This window comes from Vigna angularis, chromosome 11 (genome assembly GCF_016808095.1).
Source record: "Vigna angularis cultivar LongXiaoDou No.4 chromosome 11, ASM1680809v1, whole genome shotgun sequence".
NCBI classification, from domain to species: Eukaryota; Viridiplantae; Streptophyta; class Magnoliopsida; order Fabales; family Fabaceae; genus Vigna; species Vigna angularis.
This window is the reverse complement of record NC_068980.1, coordinates 8,110,639-8,125,405: the sequence shown is the minus strand read 5'-3', so window position 1 is coordinate 8,125,405 and position 14,767 is coordinate 8,110,639. Positions and strand designations below refer to the sequence as shown.

The 14,767-nt window shown below is 28.8% G+C and overlaps 2 protein-coding genes and 3 non-coding genes across 6 annotated transcripts; all 5 read left to right on the top strand.

Moving 5' to 3' along the window:
• Nucleotides 1-4,545: 4,545 nt before the first annotated feature.
• LOC108332318 (40S ribosomal protein S5) lies at nucleotides 4,546-6,930 on the top strand. 2 transcript variants are annotated; one of them, XM_052870891.1, is made up of 5 exons: nucleotides 4,546-4,682; nucleotides 4,877-4,968; nucleotides 5,091-5,362; nucleotides 6,332-6,535; nucleotides 6,647-6,930. In XM_052870891.1, the coding sequence occupies exons 2-5, from the start codon at nucleotides 4,879-4,881 to the stop codon at nucleotides 6,699-6,701; spliced, it is 621 nt and encodes a 206-aa protein (XP_052726851.1). In that variant the 5' UTR covers nucleotides 4,546-4,682; nucleotides 4,877-4,878; the 3' UTR covers nucleotides 6,702-6,930. The 2 variants fall into 2 exon arrangements, with proteins under 2 accessions (XP_052726851.1, XP_052726850.1); XM_052870890.1 differs by having other exon boundaries at nucleotides 4,610-4,760.
• Nucleotides 5,572-5,653, top strand: LOC128194872 (small nucleolar RNA Z102/R77). The gene has a single exon (XR_008246321.1). It is a non-coding gene; the product is annotated as a small nucleolar RNA Z102/R77 (small nucleolar RNA).
• Nucleotides 5,784-5,866, top strand: LOC128194873 (small nucleolar RNA Z102/R77). The gene has a single exon (XR_008246322.1). It is a non-coding gene; the product is annotated as a small nucleolar RNA Z102/R77 (small nucleolar RNA).
• A 2,773-nt stretch (nucleotides 6,931-9,703) lies between the features above and the next one.
• TRNAA-UGC (transfer RNA alanine (anticodon UGC)) lies at nucleotides 9,704-9,776 on the top strand. The gene has a single exon. It is a non-coding gene; the product is annotated as a tRNA-Ala (tRNA).
• Nucleotides 9,777-13,111: 3,335 nt separating this feature from the next.
• LOC108333698 (uncharacterized) lies at nucleotides 13,112-13,632 on the top strand. Its single transcript, XM_017569176.2, has one exon. The coding sequence runs from the start codon at nucleotides 13,187-13,189 to the stop codon at nucleotides 13,394-13,396; it is 210 nt and encodes a 69-aa protein (XP_017424665.1). The 5' UTR covers nucleotides 13,112-13,186; the 3' UTR covers nucleotides 13,397-13,632.
• Nucleotides 13,633-14,767: the final 1,135 nt, after the last annotated feature.

Genomic DNA, 14,767 nt, shown 5'->3' with positions numbered 1-14,767 from the left:
TCCTGAGCTGAGCTGAGCTGAGCTTGCTTGATAGAGGCATTACACAGGAAATATTCATGCACACGGTGACAATGCAATATGGTATTGAAAGCGCTTTTGACCAAGAGAAGGAGTTAATATCTGGTTGATATTGGGTAGGTTGTTGTATTTACTCTGCAGGTTGATGGCATGAAGAAGAAAATGGTTGAAGATGAATGCGCAGGTTTGAGGGCGAAAGAAGACGATGAACAATGCTTGGAATGAAATATGAGGGTGGCGTATTCAGTTCCAGGAGAGTGGTATTCGATTCCACTCCTGCGAAGTATTTTCAAAAATGTTGTATTTGGTTCGCTAACAGGGGTATCCGGTTCCAGGCCTGCGAAAAATTGACGAAACAGATGTATTTGGTCACGTAGGAGTGGTATTCGGTTCCCAAACCAAACTTCGAATCACTGGTGGAAGTCTTCGACCAGCGAAACTTCGACGCCACCGACATTGTCACCCTCTCTGGAGTCCACACGTACGGTAGGGGTCACTGCTCCTCTCTGGTCAACATAACCATTCGCGATAGGTGCTTCGTAGCCAATAAGAAGGTTTTGGTGGAGGTTGCGATGGAGGAAGTGGTGGATTGCAACAAGTCCCAGCAGAAGTTGGTGACGGAATAGTGAGGTTCGTGGCGTTTTCGTAACTCATCGCCTTCGGTGAAACGCGTGGAAGGGGTACCGAGGGAGAGCGTACAATCGACGAAAGGAGAGGACATGTAGGAGGAATAGACTTCGTGTTCGATGTGAAGCATGGTGCATGTGCAGGTGCCCATCATGTGACCCTGGGAGTCCCCACAACAACGATGCATGATTATTAGGTTGGTGGTGTGGGAAGGGGAGGCGATGGTATGCGATGTGCTGAGTGTTGGGGTTTAAGGGATAAAGAGAGAGGGAAAGGGCAAAGAAGTAGAAGGAGGAAGTGGAGTGTGGGTGCGAAATGTATATAATATTAACAATTTAAATAGAAGGAGGAAGTATAATATATTTTTTTCTTATAATAATTTTTACAATTATATATAATATTAACAATTATCAAATGATACCACTTGGTAGTAAATTATATTACAAAAAAATATTAAATTTAAAAATAATTTTATTTTACTAAGTTATAATTTTTTTACATTTTTAAAATTAATTTTATTAATTAAAGTCAATTTTTTACTCTTTATAAACATTTTTACAATTAAATATAACATTAACAAATATCATTTTATATTACTTTAATAACTAGGGGCATTTTGATAATCTTTAATTTCTACCAATTAAACAAATTTTTTAAATTTGTCACATCAATCAAATCCTACACTAATTTTCACAAACTTTACTTCTAAATCCACTCTCAATTACCTCCAAATCCACTAAAATAAACAACAACAAAATTATCCTCAAATTCATTTAATCACTCTTCCCTAAATCATCTCGTGTGAACAATGGCTAAAGAAAGGTAACATCTTTCGATGTTTACTATGTATAAACTTTCTTTTTTAGCTTGTTAGGTGAACACAATATTGTTCTTGCAAAACTATTAGAGCACATAAAAAAGTTTGACAACATTTTAGAAGTTGAAAACAAAGGCTCTTCATTCTTTTTCTATTATTCAAATATGATGGATATATGTAGGAATTGAAGAAAAGAGTCATTACAAATCTATTTTTGGCCAATGAACGGTTTCAAACTTACTTGAATGTCTTCCTTGCATCTAAGCAACTTGGACTAAAAGAATGTTTTCATTGTGTTACATGCATGCATTAAATTCTCTTTTATTCTTTAACCAACATCCCAATACCTGGATGTATTATTTCTCATAAGACAAAATGTATTTACTTAAAATTGTATAATGCACATAGCCGAATGAAACATATAAACTTTTCTAAGGTTAACAAAAACAAGTTAGAGAGTTGTTGAAACAAAGTAATTTTAGTTCATTTTTTAAGAAATGGTTCATATGACATGCTTTTTCATGTCTTTTTGGTGAAATGTACAAAACGATTATTCCTTACGATACAAATATTCGTAAAATATTATATTAACTTAACATTTTGTGCATATCGTCTAAGCAAATTCATTGGTTATTAGACATAAAAAGAGATAACATAGTATTGTATGATGAAGCACTTGTATTTTACATGATTTGTTATTGAAGAAAGACTTTTATGTTACAAACAAAGGATGACCATGTTTTACACTTTGTTGTTATTAGCACTTACTAAAAAGTAATGAGTTGTTAGATTTTTTTTCTATATCTTCTAATAAAGGTATGAGTGTGGAAGAATTTAATATATTTATTTATGGTCTGACAGATGAAACACTTGTCTTTTATATGATTTGTTATTGAACACTTTTGTCTTACAAACCAACGATGACCATGTTTTACATTTTACACTCACTGATCTCTGACCTCACCTTAACCTTACCAATCTCGTCAATCCTACCTACCTCATCGCAACTCCTTCAAGCTTGCTAGCCTTAGTGACCTCGCTGAACTTGCCAACCTTGTTTTCCGTTGTGGTTTGATGTTAGTTGTTGAGAAAAATTTTAGATGGTCAAATGAATATAAAAACGATAAGCTCAACAACATATTGTTTATGAACTATGACAAGCTAGACAACATACCATTCTAAGTTGTGATAATATCAGACAATATATCATTTTAAGGTGTTAAAAAATCCTAACATGATAAAGGAAAGATGAGTTCTAAAAATGACCACTCTTTGGATACATAAATGTGAGTTTTACTTTTTTTACGTTAAATAAAGATGATGAGAATTTGAGCATGAATGAAGAAAGTGATCAAATAATAGGATGAAGATATAATGTGAATAAAAAATGTGGAGATTCTCAAATTAATTAACATATTTTCTTTATATTTTTTAATTTTATGTTTTTCTTAACGTTAATTTCAATCTTCAATGTCTTAGATGACATTGGAAATAGACATAAGGAGATAATATATATATATATATATATATATATATATATATATATATATATATATATATATATATATATATATATATATATATATATATATATATATTATGTATCTTCTAAATATAAGAAGATAAAATTTCAGTTATAAAATATAAAGATAATAATAAAGTATAAACTCATTTATTTCTGGATGAAATATCTATAAGCTTACAAAATTTATTAATTAAATAAAAAAACTTATATAAGACTTAAGTTCAATTCTTATATCTATAGATTTTGGATTGACAGCACATAAAGATAATAATAAAATATACTTTTTTCCCCTAAAATATCTCATATATTGCAAAATTTTCTAATTAAATTATTTTTTTTTTATAAAACTTAGACTCAATTCTTAATAAACCGTTGAACGTTGGATATATCTTCAAGTATTAGATCAAATCTGACACAACCAAAACGGTACAACTATCTTTTCAATAAAACTTATATAAATAATTTTAAAAGTTTTATTTTATCCACCAAGTCATTATTACTCATTTTCATGATTTATATAGAAATAATAATTGTGGGATATGAAAATATTCTGCTACTAGACAAACATAAAAAAGTGGCCCTTCAATACAATATTTACCCACAAATTTCCTAATTTTCTTCTACTATCATTAGTATGATTAATAACATAAAAATATGTTTACGTTTTTACAAGGATTAAAATGATAAAAATAGTTTTAGTGTATTATTTTTAATTTTTTAAGAGACAAAAAACACAATTTAATCTATTTGTCATGATATATATATACATGTAAACATATTATTTTCAACAAATTCTTCATCTATGGTTGATAGCCAAATTAAAAAGGTTTGATTTTTTTTAAATCACCTTAAAATAATCTTATGTTACTTCTATGCATTAACAATATTAAGTTGGTTTTAAAAATATTATTTTAAATGTATTATTTATATCTTATATAAAGCGATAAACGACTTAATAATTTTCTTTTGGTCTTAAATTCAGTTAGACATTTTTACTATGTAAAAAATAAATTATATTTTATTTGTTTATTTGATCAAATAAGTAATTAAATATTTTCTTTAATCAAAATAGTTAAATAACTTTTTTAAAATAATTTATACATGACATTTTAGTACTACTCTTACCCCTATTCATAACAAAATATACTTTAAACACACAAATATTTTAATAATTTTTATTTTTAATTTAAAATAATTTTTTTTATTCAAATACCTTTAATTTTAAAATTTAAAATTCATAACATAAAAAAATATTTTTGTCAACTAAAATTTATTTACGTAAGTTAGCAAAAATATATATATATATATATATATATAAAATGTATATAATTTGTATTTTTTAATTAATTACTCATGAAACTAGTAAAATTATACGAATAATAAGATTATTAAATTGTATATATTTTTAAAATTATATTCTTTTAATTTGATGAAAAAATGGCTTAGTAGAATTAGAATATGATTTTATTTTAAAATTTATTATATCACAGATTTCCACTCAATACATTTAAATATGTAAAATTTTAATTTACAATTTTAATTAATAAAAAGAGATAAACAGAAGTACGTTGAAATTTTAGCTTAATACTGGGTGGACATATAAATGCCAGCAAGTAGGGTTTTGGGTTGTGCTTCTTTCTGAGATACAAGCAAAAGCGGCTACCCTAGCCTCCTCTTTCTCTCAATCAGTTTCAGGTTTCACTCTCATTTTAATCTTTCATTCAAACGTTGTTTTCTTCTTTCATTCGTCAGATACCTCTCACAATCGATTAGGTTTTCAACTCTTCCGCATCTCTTCGTATTTTCTTCTGTTATGTTTCATTCTGTTCCTCTTTTTCGTTTTTGCTTTTCTTGTTATCCCTAATTCTAACGTCCTATCCTTTATGCAGTCATGGCCGACGTTCACGAAGCTGGTGTTGTCGCAGATCCCTCCCAGATCGATGTCAAGCTTTTCAACCGCTGGAGCTTCGATGATGTTCAGGTTCTGTTTTCAGGAAATTAATATCAATTCTCTGTTTAGGGTTGGGTACTTGTTAATCATATTATGTTTTGAAAAATCTGATTTTGTGTTGTTGAATGAGATTTTTGTTTGGGTTATATTAGGTTAATGACATTTCTCTGGCCGATTACATTGGAGTGGTGGCATCCAAGCATGCCACCTATGTTCCTCACACTGCTGGTAGGTACTCTGTGAAGCGGTTCAGGAAGGCCCAGTGCCCCATTGTTGAGAGGCTCACCAACTCTCTCATGATGCACGGCAGAAACAATGGCAAGAAACTCATGGCTGTTAGGATCATCAAGCATGCTATGGAAATTATTCATTTGTTGACTGATCTGAACCCCATTCAGGTTATTGTTGATGCTGTCATTAACAGGTATTGCTTTTGTATTCTTTCATGATTGTAGTGTGGATTAGGATATTATTCCTTTTATTGATTTTAGATTGATATAGTTGTAAGTTAGGTAGCTATATCGATAAAGAAAATTTTAGTCCTCATATTTGTGTTTTATTTCCTTTTATGGATTTGAACCTTGATTTAGAGTTTACACCGGAAGCTACTCGTTTACTCGAACGTAATCTGGAGGATGGAATGATGATGATTGATTTCCCTATTGGTTTGATTGCCTGAATGATGGCATTTTGTATTAGCTCTATCTGACCATTCTCCGTGTTTTATGCACATTCGTCTATTTTTAGTCATTTTTAATTAGATATTGTTGATTGAATACTATAACTTTCTGGAAGGAAATTCCCTTCCGGAGGATCAGAGCGTGTTAGTTTAAGTCATAGATGGTGAATGACACAATTATTGTTTATTTCTTAATTGTTTTGATAGCCTGTATGATGACACTTTTGCATTAGTTCTATCTAATAATTCTAGGTAATTACTTCAAATAGAATTAGTGTTGGTTTTGTTCATGTGATAATCGTCTGTTTAAAAAAAATGGTTAGTCACCTGTGTGTGCATTTGGTAGTTGCTGTATTTGCTTGATTATGTCGTGTTGGATTATGGGTTGCTCAAGCTATTATCATGTAAACAAAGCGGTAGGATACGAAGTTTTATATGTTTCTGGATCAATTTGTTTATGGTGGACATGATGCACAAACATTGAATATTGTATTGTGGGTACTCTTTTTGGACTGTAAACTGTCAGCCTCAAATGAACTTATATGTGTGTGTGTATGTTACCAATATGTAATTCTTGATGGGCATTGTAATTAGCTATGGAGACTTCATTACAATATGTAATTCTTGATGGGCATTGTCTTGAATCCAACTTAAATTAACTTTAAAATACGAGGAATATGTCTGACTTTCTTTTATTGTGTTTAATTTATCTAGTGGTCCCCGTGAAGATGCAACTAGAATTGGTTCTGCTGGAGTTGTAAGGAGACAGGCTGTGGATATCTCACCCCTTCGCCGAGTTAATCAGGCTATCTATCTTTTAACAACTGGTGCACGGGAAGCTGCATTCAGAAATATCAAAACTATTGCAGAATGCTTGGCTGATGAACTTATTAATGCAGCCAAAGGGTCATCCAACAGGTAATACTTCTCAAATTACATTGTGGAGTCTGATTGTTTTTATCTTCTCCACGCCAATTATTCTTTTTCCAATTTTGCTGGCGTTTAACTGAATTCAATATTCCTTTTCAGTTACGCTATCAAGAAAAAAGATGAAATTGAGAGAGTTGCCAAGGCCAATCGTTGACCAGCTTGTGGAAACTATATTTGCAGATTTTTGTTTTGGTCTATGTTCTTCAATTAATATATGTGGATCTTTTGCTTGCATTAGTTACTTTTTAGCCTTTTTTTGACTGCCGGCGTAGCAAGTTATGAAAGATTTTGTTGCTGTGACTAGAATCTGTGTTCTAAGATCGTGAGATTTAATACTAGTCTGTTTCATAAATTATACTATGATAATTTCCATGGTTTTCGAATTCGGCACTGTCTTGTTTTCCCGATAATAGTATGTAAAATCATGGGCAGAAAGTTAAGAAATTAAAGGTCCGCCAGTGATATGTGCATTTTGTCACTTTTAATGGTGAACGTGCATACCGTTGTTGGTGAACAAACAATTTAGCAAGACACTTTTCCTGACTATAATCCATTACGGAGGAGGACGATGTCTGTGGGGATTGAAACATAATTTCAAATTTTTGTGATTAATTATTAGAAGAATCTCTGATTGAATGTAAGTTGTTATAAATTTCTGTTTGGAGTGAATTATGATAATTCTATCACATGTGTTTGAATCCGTCAATTGATTTTATATTATTTTACTCATTTAATTTGTTTCTACTTTTAAAATTGTTTTCCAAAATTCTCCTATTCTAATTAAATAAATTTGATTCAATATTATGGTGTTGTGTTAAAAAAATATGATCCAGATTAATCTTTACTATATATAATTGTGAAGAATCCAGTAATTGTGTCACGTTACAATCTTTTGAAGAGATGTTACATCACACTAATGATAGTATATTAATACGTACTAATGGTAGTATATTAATTCGTGAATAGACATAGGAACAAATTGGATCAGTAACTCACGAACCAATCACTAATAGCTTAAGATAATGATAGTTTAGAAGATAAAGTCTTTATTTAAATGTTATTTTAAAATCCAATATTAAGGTATTGTAATAGCTTTTAAATTTATTCTATAAAGATATGTGTGAGATTGAGTATTGATGTTATTAGGTAATGACTTAAAGTTTTTGAATTCATATTTTGGTTGTTACAATTCCTTAATGGGAATAATATCATGAGTTTGAAAATGATTAGTTAGGAAAATCGAGTGAGATTCATGCTTATAGTGTCGGTAATAGCTGAACTAATAAGATATAAAATTTATTATGAGTCTATAGGTATTAAGGATGAAATTTTTTTTACGGGTTTTTAAACAGGTTAAGTGCGGGTATTACATTATTTCAGATATTATATTATCCAATTCGCAGATTAAATCGGTCGGATGTGAGTATTATATTATCTAACCCGCAAACATATGTTACTCATAAAAAATAATAATAATTTAATTTAATTTAAATTTTTTAAAATTAAATTAATTTATATTTTATTTGATTAATTTAATTAAAATTAAAATTAAAATTATATTTAATTCAGTTTATATTATATTATATATATTTTTGTAATTTTATTTTAGAAATGTATAAAATATATTTTTTTAAATTTTTTCAGCATAAGTTTTAAAGTATTCGCGAGTATCTTTTAAGTAGGTACCTGTGCGAATAGCGGACGAGTTGTAGATCAGATTTAATTTTGCGGGTCAGATTGTGGATAGACATTATCCATGCCGTACCCGACTCGTTATCATCATGTACTAGTCAATACATAAGTCCTTCTAGAAATTATGTCTATAATTAATATAATTGATGAAATATATGTGGTTGGTTTTTAATAAATTGTTGTACTACTCTTTTATTTATTTAAAATTTGTAAGTTTAAAATGATTTTTAGCTTACTCAATTTTTGTGTTGTGTGTATTTGCCTTATTTAATATAAAATTTAAATATGATTCTACTAATTTGAGACATTATAGTTGTTAGGATATATACTTTCTTTCTAGTAATATAAAACTACTGGAAGGATTGATTTTTCTTAATTTAACAGTGTGATAATTGTAAAAAGATCTTTAAAGAAGAGTATTCTACTAAAAAATAGAGTATCTTAAATCAAAGACAATTATTTGTATGTAAAATAAATTAATAGTAGTTTATCAATAATTTATTAATAAAAAATAGATTATTTTATTGAATACACTAATAATCTTGAACTGTATCGTTTAGTGAAATATGTTATCTATCATTTATCTTTGTATATATTATATAATTTTAAGCTATTTTCTTGATTCTTATTATATATTACTTGAGTATGAGTTTTTAACTTAAATTAAGTTAAAAATGATTAAATATAAATATTGTAGGTTTGCTTATTGTATCGCTACATTATAGTAAATTTTATTATTTTGTATTATTATAAATGTGAGAAAAGAGATTTAGATGATTATAATTTTTATTATTATTTTCATTTTTATTTTCAGATTAGTCATTTATGATTGATGTAAATAATCTAAGTATCATTGTTTATATTTAAATTATAATAACAACATTCATCCCAACACAATTACTTTCAATTTTCGTATCAAATGAAATCAATAGTTTCACTAGTACTATATTCAATTCTTTGTCTGATTATATTAGTATCCACCATAATCTTTTGGTCATTGCACCTTAATCGTTTTTAATATTGAATTATTTTAAATCTCCAAACTCATTCTTCAAAGAGTAGAATAAGGTTCAAGACTTATATATATACACATAAAAATTATTGAAGTCCTACAAAAATTCATTGATTAATTACTAGAGAATGAAATTAATAAAAAAATGAAATTAATAAAAAAATGAGATTAATAAAAAATGAAATTAGAACACAACATTCAAAATTATAATATATTAGTAAAATATGGAATTAGAAAACAACATTCAAAATTAGAATATATTAATAAAGTGACATATTAAGAATTAATTAAAATTTACATTAGCTTTTGTTACTACTCATATATCATTTTATTACTTTCACCTCACTTTAATAAAATAATATTTATTCATAATAATAAAATCAAATTTTTTTAGAATCAATTTTGGTTATATAGTTAAGATAAAAGTTATATTGCTAAGTACCTTTTTAAAAGGGGATGTAGCTCAAATGGTAGAGCGCTCGCTTTGCATGCGAGAGGTACAGGGTTCGATCCCCTGCATCTCCATACTTTTTATTATTTTCATATGGTAGATTTATCGAGAAAACAAATATAAAGTACGAGTTTCGCTTTTGTGAAATGTAGAGTTGAATAGAAACTACTATATAACTTCCCAATTCACAGAAAATTTACAGATATGAAGACAGATGTAGAAATGACATCATTCATGTTGTTTTTCAAGTGTGTGACCACTTAAACATACAACATAATTCTTTACAAATCGACCACGAGGAGCGTCCCTTTCTTTGCTGGCACTTACAAATCGACCACCGTTGACAGGTTCTCAAGAGACAGCATTAATCCATTCTCTTCTGACCCTACATTTCTACATCAAATTTTGTGGACCAATAAACATTATAAAACTGTAGAAAACTCATCATAAAGGTCTGTTATCAAATAAATACTCTCTGAATAACCATGATACTTTCCATGACAGTTGTGTTTTTTCAGGAAAACCAGAACTAATAAATACGATGTTCTTTTATCTTTTTTGTTTTGGAGTGTGAGAGAAGAACAGTGAAAAAGAATCTCAGTAAAATGAGAGAGCTAGGCTTGCAGCTGATGCTCCACCACCCACTTTTTGTTTTCAACCTTTGCTGCTTCAAGTGACTCTTCTAGGCTCAAAGCTTCGACTTTCTTTGGTCTTTAGGTCTTGTGTAAATCATAAAAAATCTCAAGATTACGCCCTTTAGAAGTTATTCTATCTTGAAATTGATGAAAGAAATAGTTATATGATAAATTATTTGAAAGATAGCACACAAGACGAGGAAGAAATGTCTGATACATATACACGAACTAGAATTAACATATATGTATTTATGGAATAGCTAGTGAAAGACTTTCAAGAAATCTGTAACTTTCCTCTCGAACTCATCCTCACTCATTAATTATAGTCAAATATGGTCGATAAAATAAGCAATATATATGTTTTTCTAAAAATGGTTAACATTAAGTAAAGTAGTTGTTATTCATACACAAGTTGTTAAAATGCCAACTTTTGAAAAATACTGTCAAAACTTAATATGAAAGGAAGTGTGTCAGAAATAGGGATGAACTTCTTTAGGCCATAATGGGACATGGCCCAAAAATATTTTAATACTTATTTTTTGTAGTGGTTTCTAATACAATTTTTATAATATTTCTTAAAGTGAGTCTTTTTTCTAACCTAAAGTGTTTTTTTTTTTTTGTTTTTTAAGAGTCAATTTGATTTTAAAATTATTAATCTAAATTCTTTTAAAAAGAATTACTTGAATCAAGTTGTGTTGTATTTTGTTTTGAAAAAGTTATTATGATCATGAACGGCTTTGGGGAGACGATTTCTATACATGTTAAAGTCTATGTTGTTAGCAAGTGATTTAATTAACACTAATTATATTTAATAAGAAAAGATCATCATTTTCTATGACAACTTTGATTAAATTTTTGTAAAAGAATATCATAATAAAACTTGTACTACCAAGTAACAATTTCAATGAAATTTATTTTTAAACTCGTCATATTTTCCTATAATTGATTATTAACTGAAATAGTTATTTTTTATGTTTTTTATGGCATTAGTGTAATTGAATTTTGAATTGAAGTCTTTATTGATTATAACGATTTTGATGTAATTGATTTTGAAGTAAAATTATTTCTTGTGACAACTTTTGATTCATCTCCTATTACGATTTCAGTGTCTTGTTTTACTTTATTTTTTTGTTTTATGTTATTAATTTTGTTATTTATTGGTTGTACATTTTTTTTCTTTGAGCAGATATATTGTTGTTGGTATATTTGTTTTTGGACAGATGTTTCGTGAGGCATGGGGAACTGAAGTTTCAAAAAAGCAGGCTGAATTTAATAATTTTCTTGAGGTAAATCAAGAATAAAGAACAAAGAGGATTGAATTTAATAGCATATATAGGATTCTATGCTGGTAGTGTTTAACAAGAGCATCTCCAAGATTAGATTTAAATATAGAGGATTGATTTTTTTTTTTTCAGTTTTTAAATTTTGCTTTAGCATGTTCTAATAAATTTAGTTAAAATTTGCTATAATTTTATCCCAAACATTTGTTTGTTCCGTTCATGCACATTCGGACCTTTTAATTTATCTTCAAAATTCAGGGTGTCTTTGCTTAATATATCGTGGCTTTAAGTGAAGTCATGGATTTCTTCTAATTAAGTGTAATTAACATTAATCAAATTAGATATTCACCACGTAGAATTTAACTAATACAGAAATCATGATATGTTTCGACGACTTCGATCCAAAATCACTTATAAATATGACGATTTGACTTATAATATTTTTGTTTAAAGAGAATTGAGATTGATATTTTGAAATCAAAATTTGACTATCTTCCAGTAAAAAAAAAACTAATTTTTTAAATTATTAGTAATGGTGAGTAATCAACTAAGTATTAAGTATATGGTATACTTTTAATGGAAAGTAATCTTATATTCATTTTATAGAAAATTTTATTTTAATATTACACTTTAAGTTTTTGTTTTTGCTAAATCAATGTTTATGATTTATTTTAATCATTATTGATATCTTTCATTTACTAATTGCCTTTTCATAAAATACAGTAATTGTTTTTTATCAAAAAACTCATTTTCTATTCTTCTATATTTTATTTTGTACCAGAAAGATTATAACTTAAACCTACAAATTTTCATTGCATGTAAATTCTTTTGTAAGATATGATGTAACTTAGAAGAAAAAAATAATTATGTTTCTTAAATTTGTTTGAAAGATAATACTTCATAATTTTTGTACAATTATTTTATAAGAAATTTATTTTCAAGATCTACTATTATCAGATTCCAGCTGGTCCTGAAAATTTATTCCTGTTACCGTGGTGCCGACTTCTGCACGTACAGTGAGACTTCCAACTTTTTCCATTTTTTACGGCAATTTGGCCTCTGCAAAATTCTAGGCCGTTAAATAAGGTTCAATTTTTTAGCTGAAGCATACATTTAGTATTTTTTTTAGTAGAATTGTTTCTAGAAAAATATCAAATGGTTCTAAATTATTATATTTCCATAATTTCAAGTAACAAAATATATTCCATAGAAATAGATAATAATCAAGACTTCATTAATCTTAAATTGTTGATTGGATTAAGTTTGGAAACATTGAAGCAAAAAAATAAAGAAAGGACCTACCAACTGCCACCAATATATCCAACACAGGTCCCACCCATAAACCAATGTACCTTTTCATTTATTAACATTACCTAATTCTTTACCATGTTGCTTCACTAAACATCCGCCAACTATCAACGGTCAAGATTCAACGCTTTTCGTCTCCCAAGAATCACAGCTACCTTTCCTATAATACCATCAACCATCACCCATTCAACTGACCAACAAATTGCCCTCAATACTCTCTCACATAAATTTCTCATTTCCCCACCAAAACAACCAGCAGAGATGGTGTGCTTCTGCTTTCTGGTGGACCAGCGGCGGGAGATGCAGCGGAGCAAGCCGGCGGCCGGAATCTGCTCCCGGTGCGGAGGCGGAGCCAGTGTTGCGGACATGAAGACGGCCACAAGGTTCTGCTATGTTCCCTTCTACTGGAAGTCGTGGAGAGCCATTGTTTGCACTTTCTGCGGAGCCGTTCTTCGCTCTTACCAACACTGAATCCATTCATCCATTGATAACAAATTATTATCATTATTATTTTCTAACACATGCGAGTGTATTCATTCTAACTTCCAATCCTTCCTAATTATTATTATTATCATGTATTTATTCTTTATGCTTTGATTTAAGTTTGCTAGATAGGTTTCTTTTCCATTGTCGTGTTAATCGGAACTCTCTCATTGTACTTGAATTCGCATAACTTAATCATATATTATGAGAAATTTCTTCCAAAACTGTGTGTAATTTGTTAAATCCAGCAATTGTGGTGTTTCTTTATGTAGTTTATAGGGATGGGATGACAGAATGGTGAAGAGGAAAGAGGAGGTAGAGAGTGAAATCTGGTTAGGTAAAGAGAAGGAATGCAGTGATGGAATTGATATGAAGTGGAGTGACAGAGAGGACAAGCTGTGATGCAGTAAACTCTGTTCTTCTGAAACTGTACTACTCACTGCAATTTACAACTGTTATAAAGTTGCTAGCTGGCTTTTTTCACCTTTGCCTTATTTGGAAAGAAAGAAAATGACATTTTCTTTTTTTTTACGTTATAAGTTGTTTTTTTTCTCTTTTGACTTGTTTGAGAATTTTTTTTACTTATTTCCTTCCATTTAAGAAATAGGTTTAATTAAGTTGTTACCCCAAAATTTACACCCTTTCATAATTTTTTTTATCGTTTTTTTCATTGATATGATTCTTTATTATTTGCATTCTAGTTTTTATTTTCTGGAATATAATATGAGCACCGGGATAAGAAAAGAAAAGAGGAAAGAAAATGATGCTGTGAAAACAAATAAATGAAGGAAATTAAGAGAGTAGCAGCTGGTACAGCAGCCTAGTTATAGCATAGAGTAAAAAATGTCTTGAAAAGAAACTAGTAGCTACAGCACACGGGAATGAAAAGGTTGAGTATTAATGAAAATTTTGCGTATACATCCTTCCATCTATCATCATCTAACTCACTCACTACCAAATTTAATGGGAGCATAGCTATGCATTATTCAACTATTAGGCCAGTTAGAATTTGGATTTTTTTTATTAGGTTTTTGTTGATCTTCTATATGTGTGTTCAAAATTTATCCTTAAATTTTAAAAATAAATAAATATAATATTTTTAATAAAATTATATTAATTTCTTTTAATGTGTCAATGTTTAAATCTAATATTTGAACAGTATATATCGTTTGACCATTTAAAATGTAAAAAGAAAAATAAATTAATTCATTTTTAAATTTGTGATTAAAATACATCAAGATTTAAGGTATGTACAAATTTTAATTTTGTTGTCAAGTTTAAAAATTATAAATAAATTTAATTTAACTATATTTCTCTTAAAACTCTATTAAAAATGACATTTCCATCAAATTTGGGTTA

Bases quoted from the DNA above. Each gene is read 5' to 3' on its own strand.
- LOC108333698 (XM_017569176.2), top strand. From the start codon at position 13,187: ATGGTGTGCTTCTGCTTTCTGGTGGACCAGCGGCGGGAGATGCAGCGG.
- LOC108332318 (XM_052870891.1), top strand. From the start codon at position 4,879: ATGGCCGACGTTCACGAAGCTGGTGTTGTCGCAGATCCCTCCCAGATC. The intron at 4,969-5,090 runs GTTCTGTTTTCA...GGGTTATATTAG, and splicing joins GGAGCTTCGATGATGTTCAG to GTTAATGACATTTCTCTGGC. The intron at 5,363-6,331 runs GTATTGCTTTTG...TAATTTATCTAG, and splicing joins GTTGATGCTGTCATTAACAG to TGGTCCCCGTGAAGATGCAA.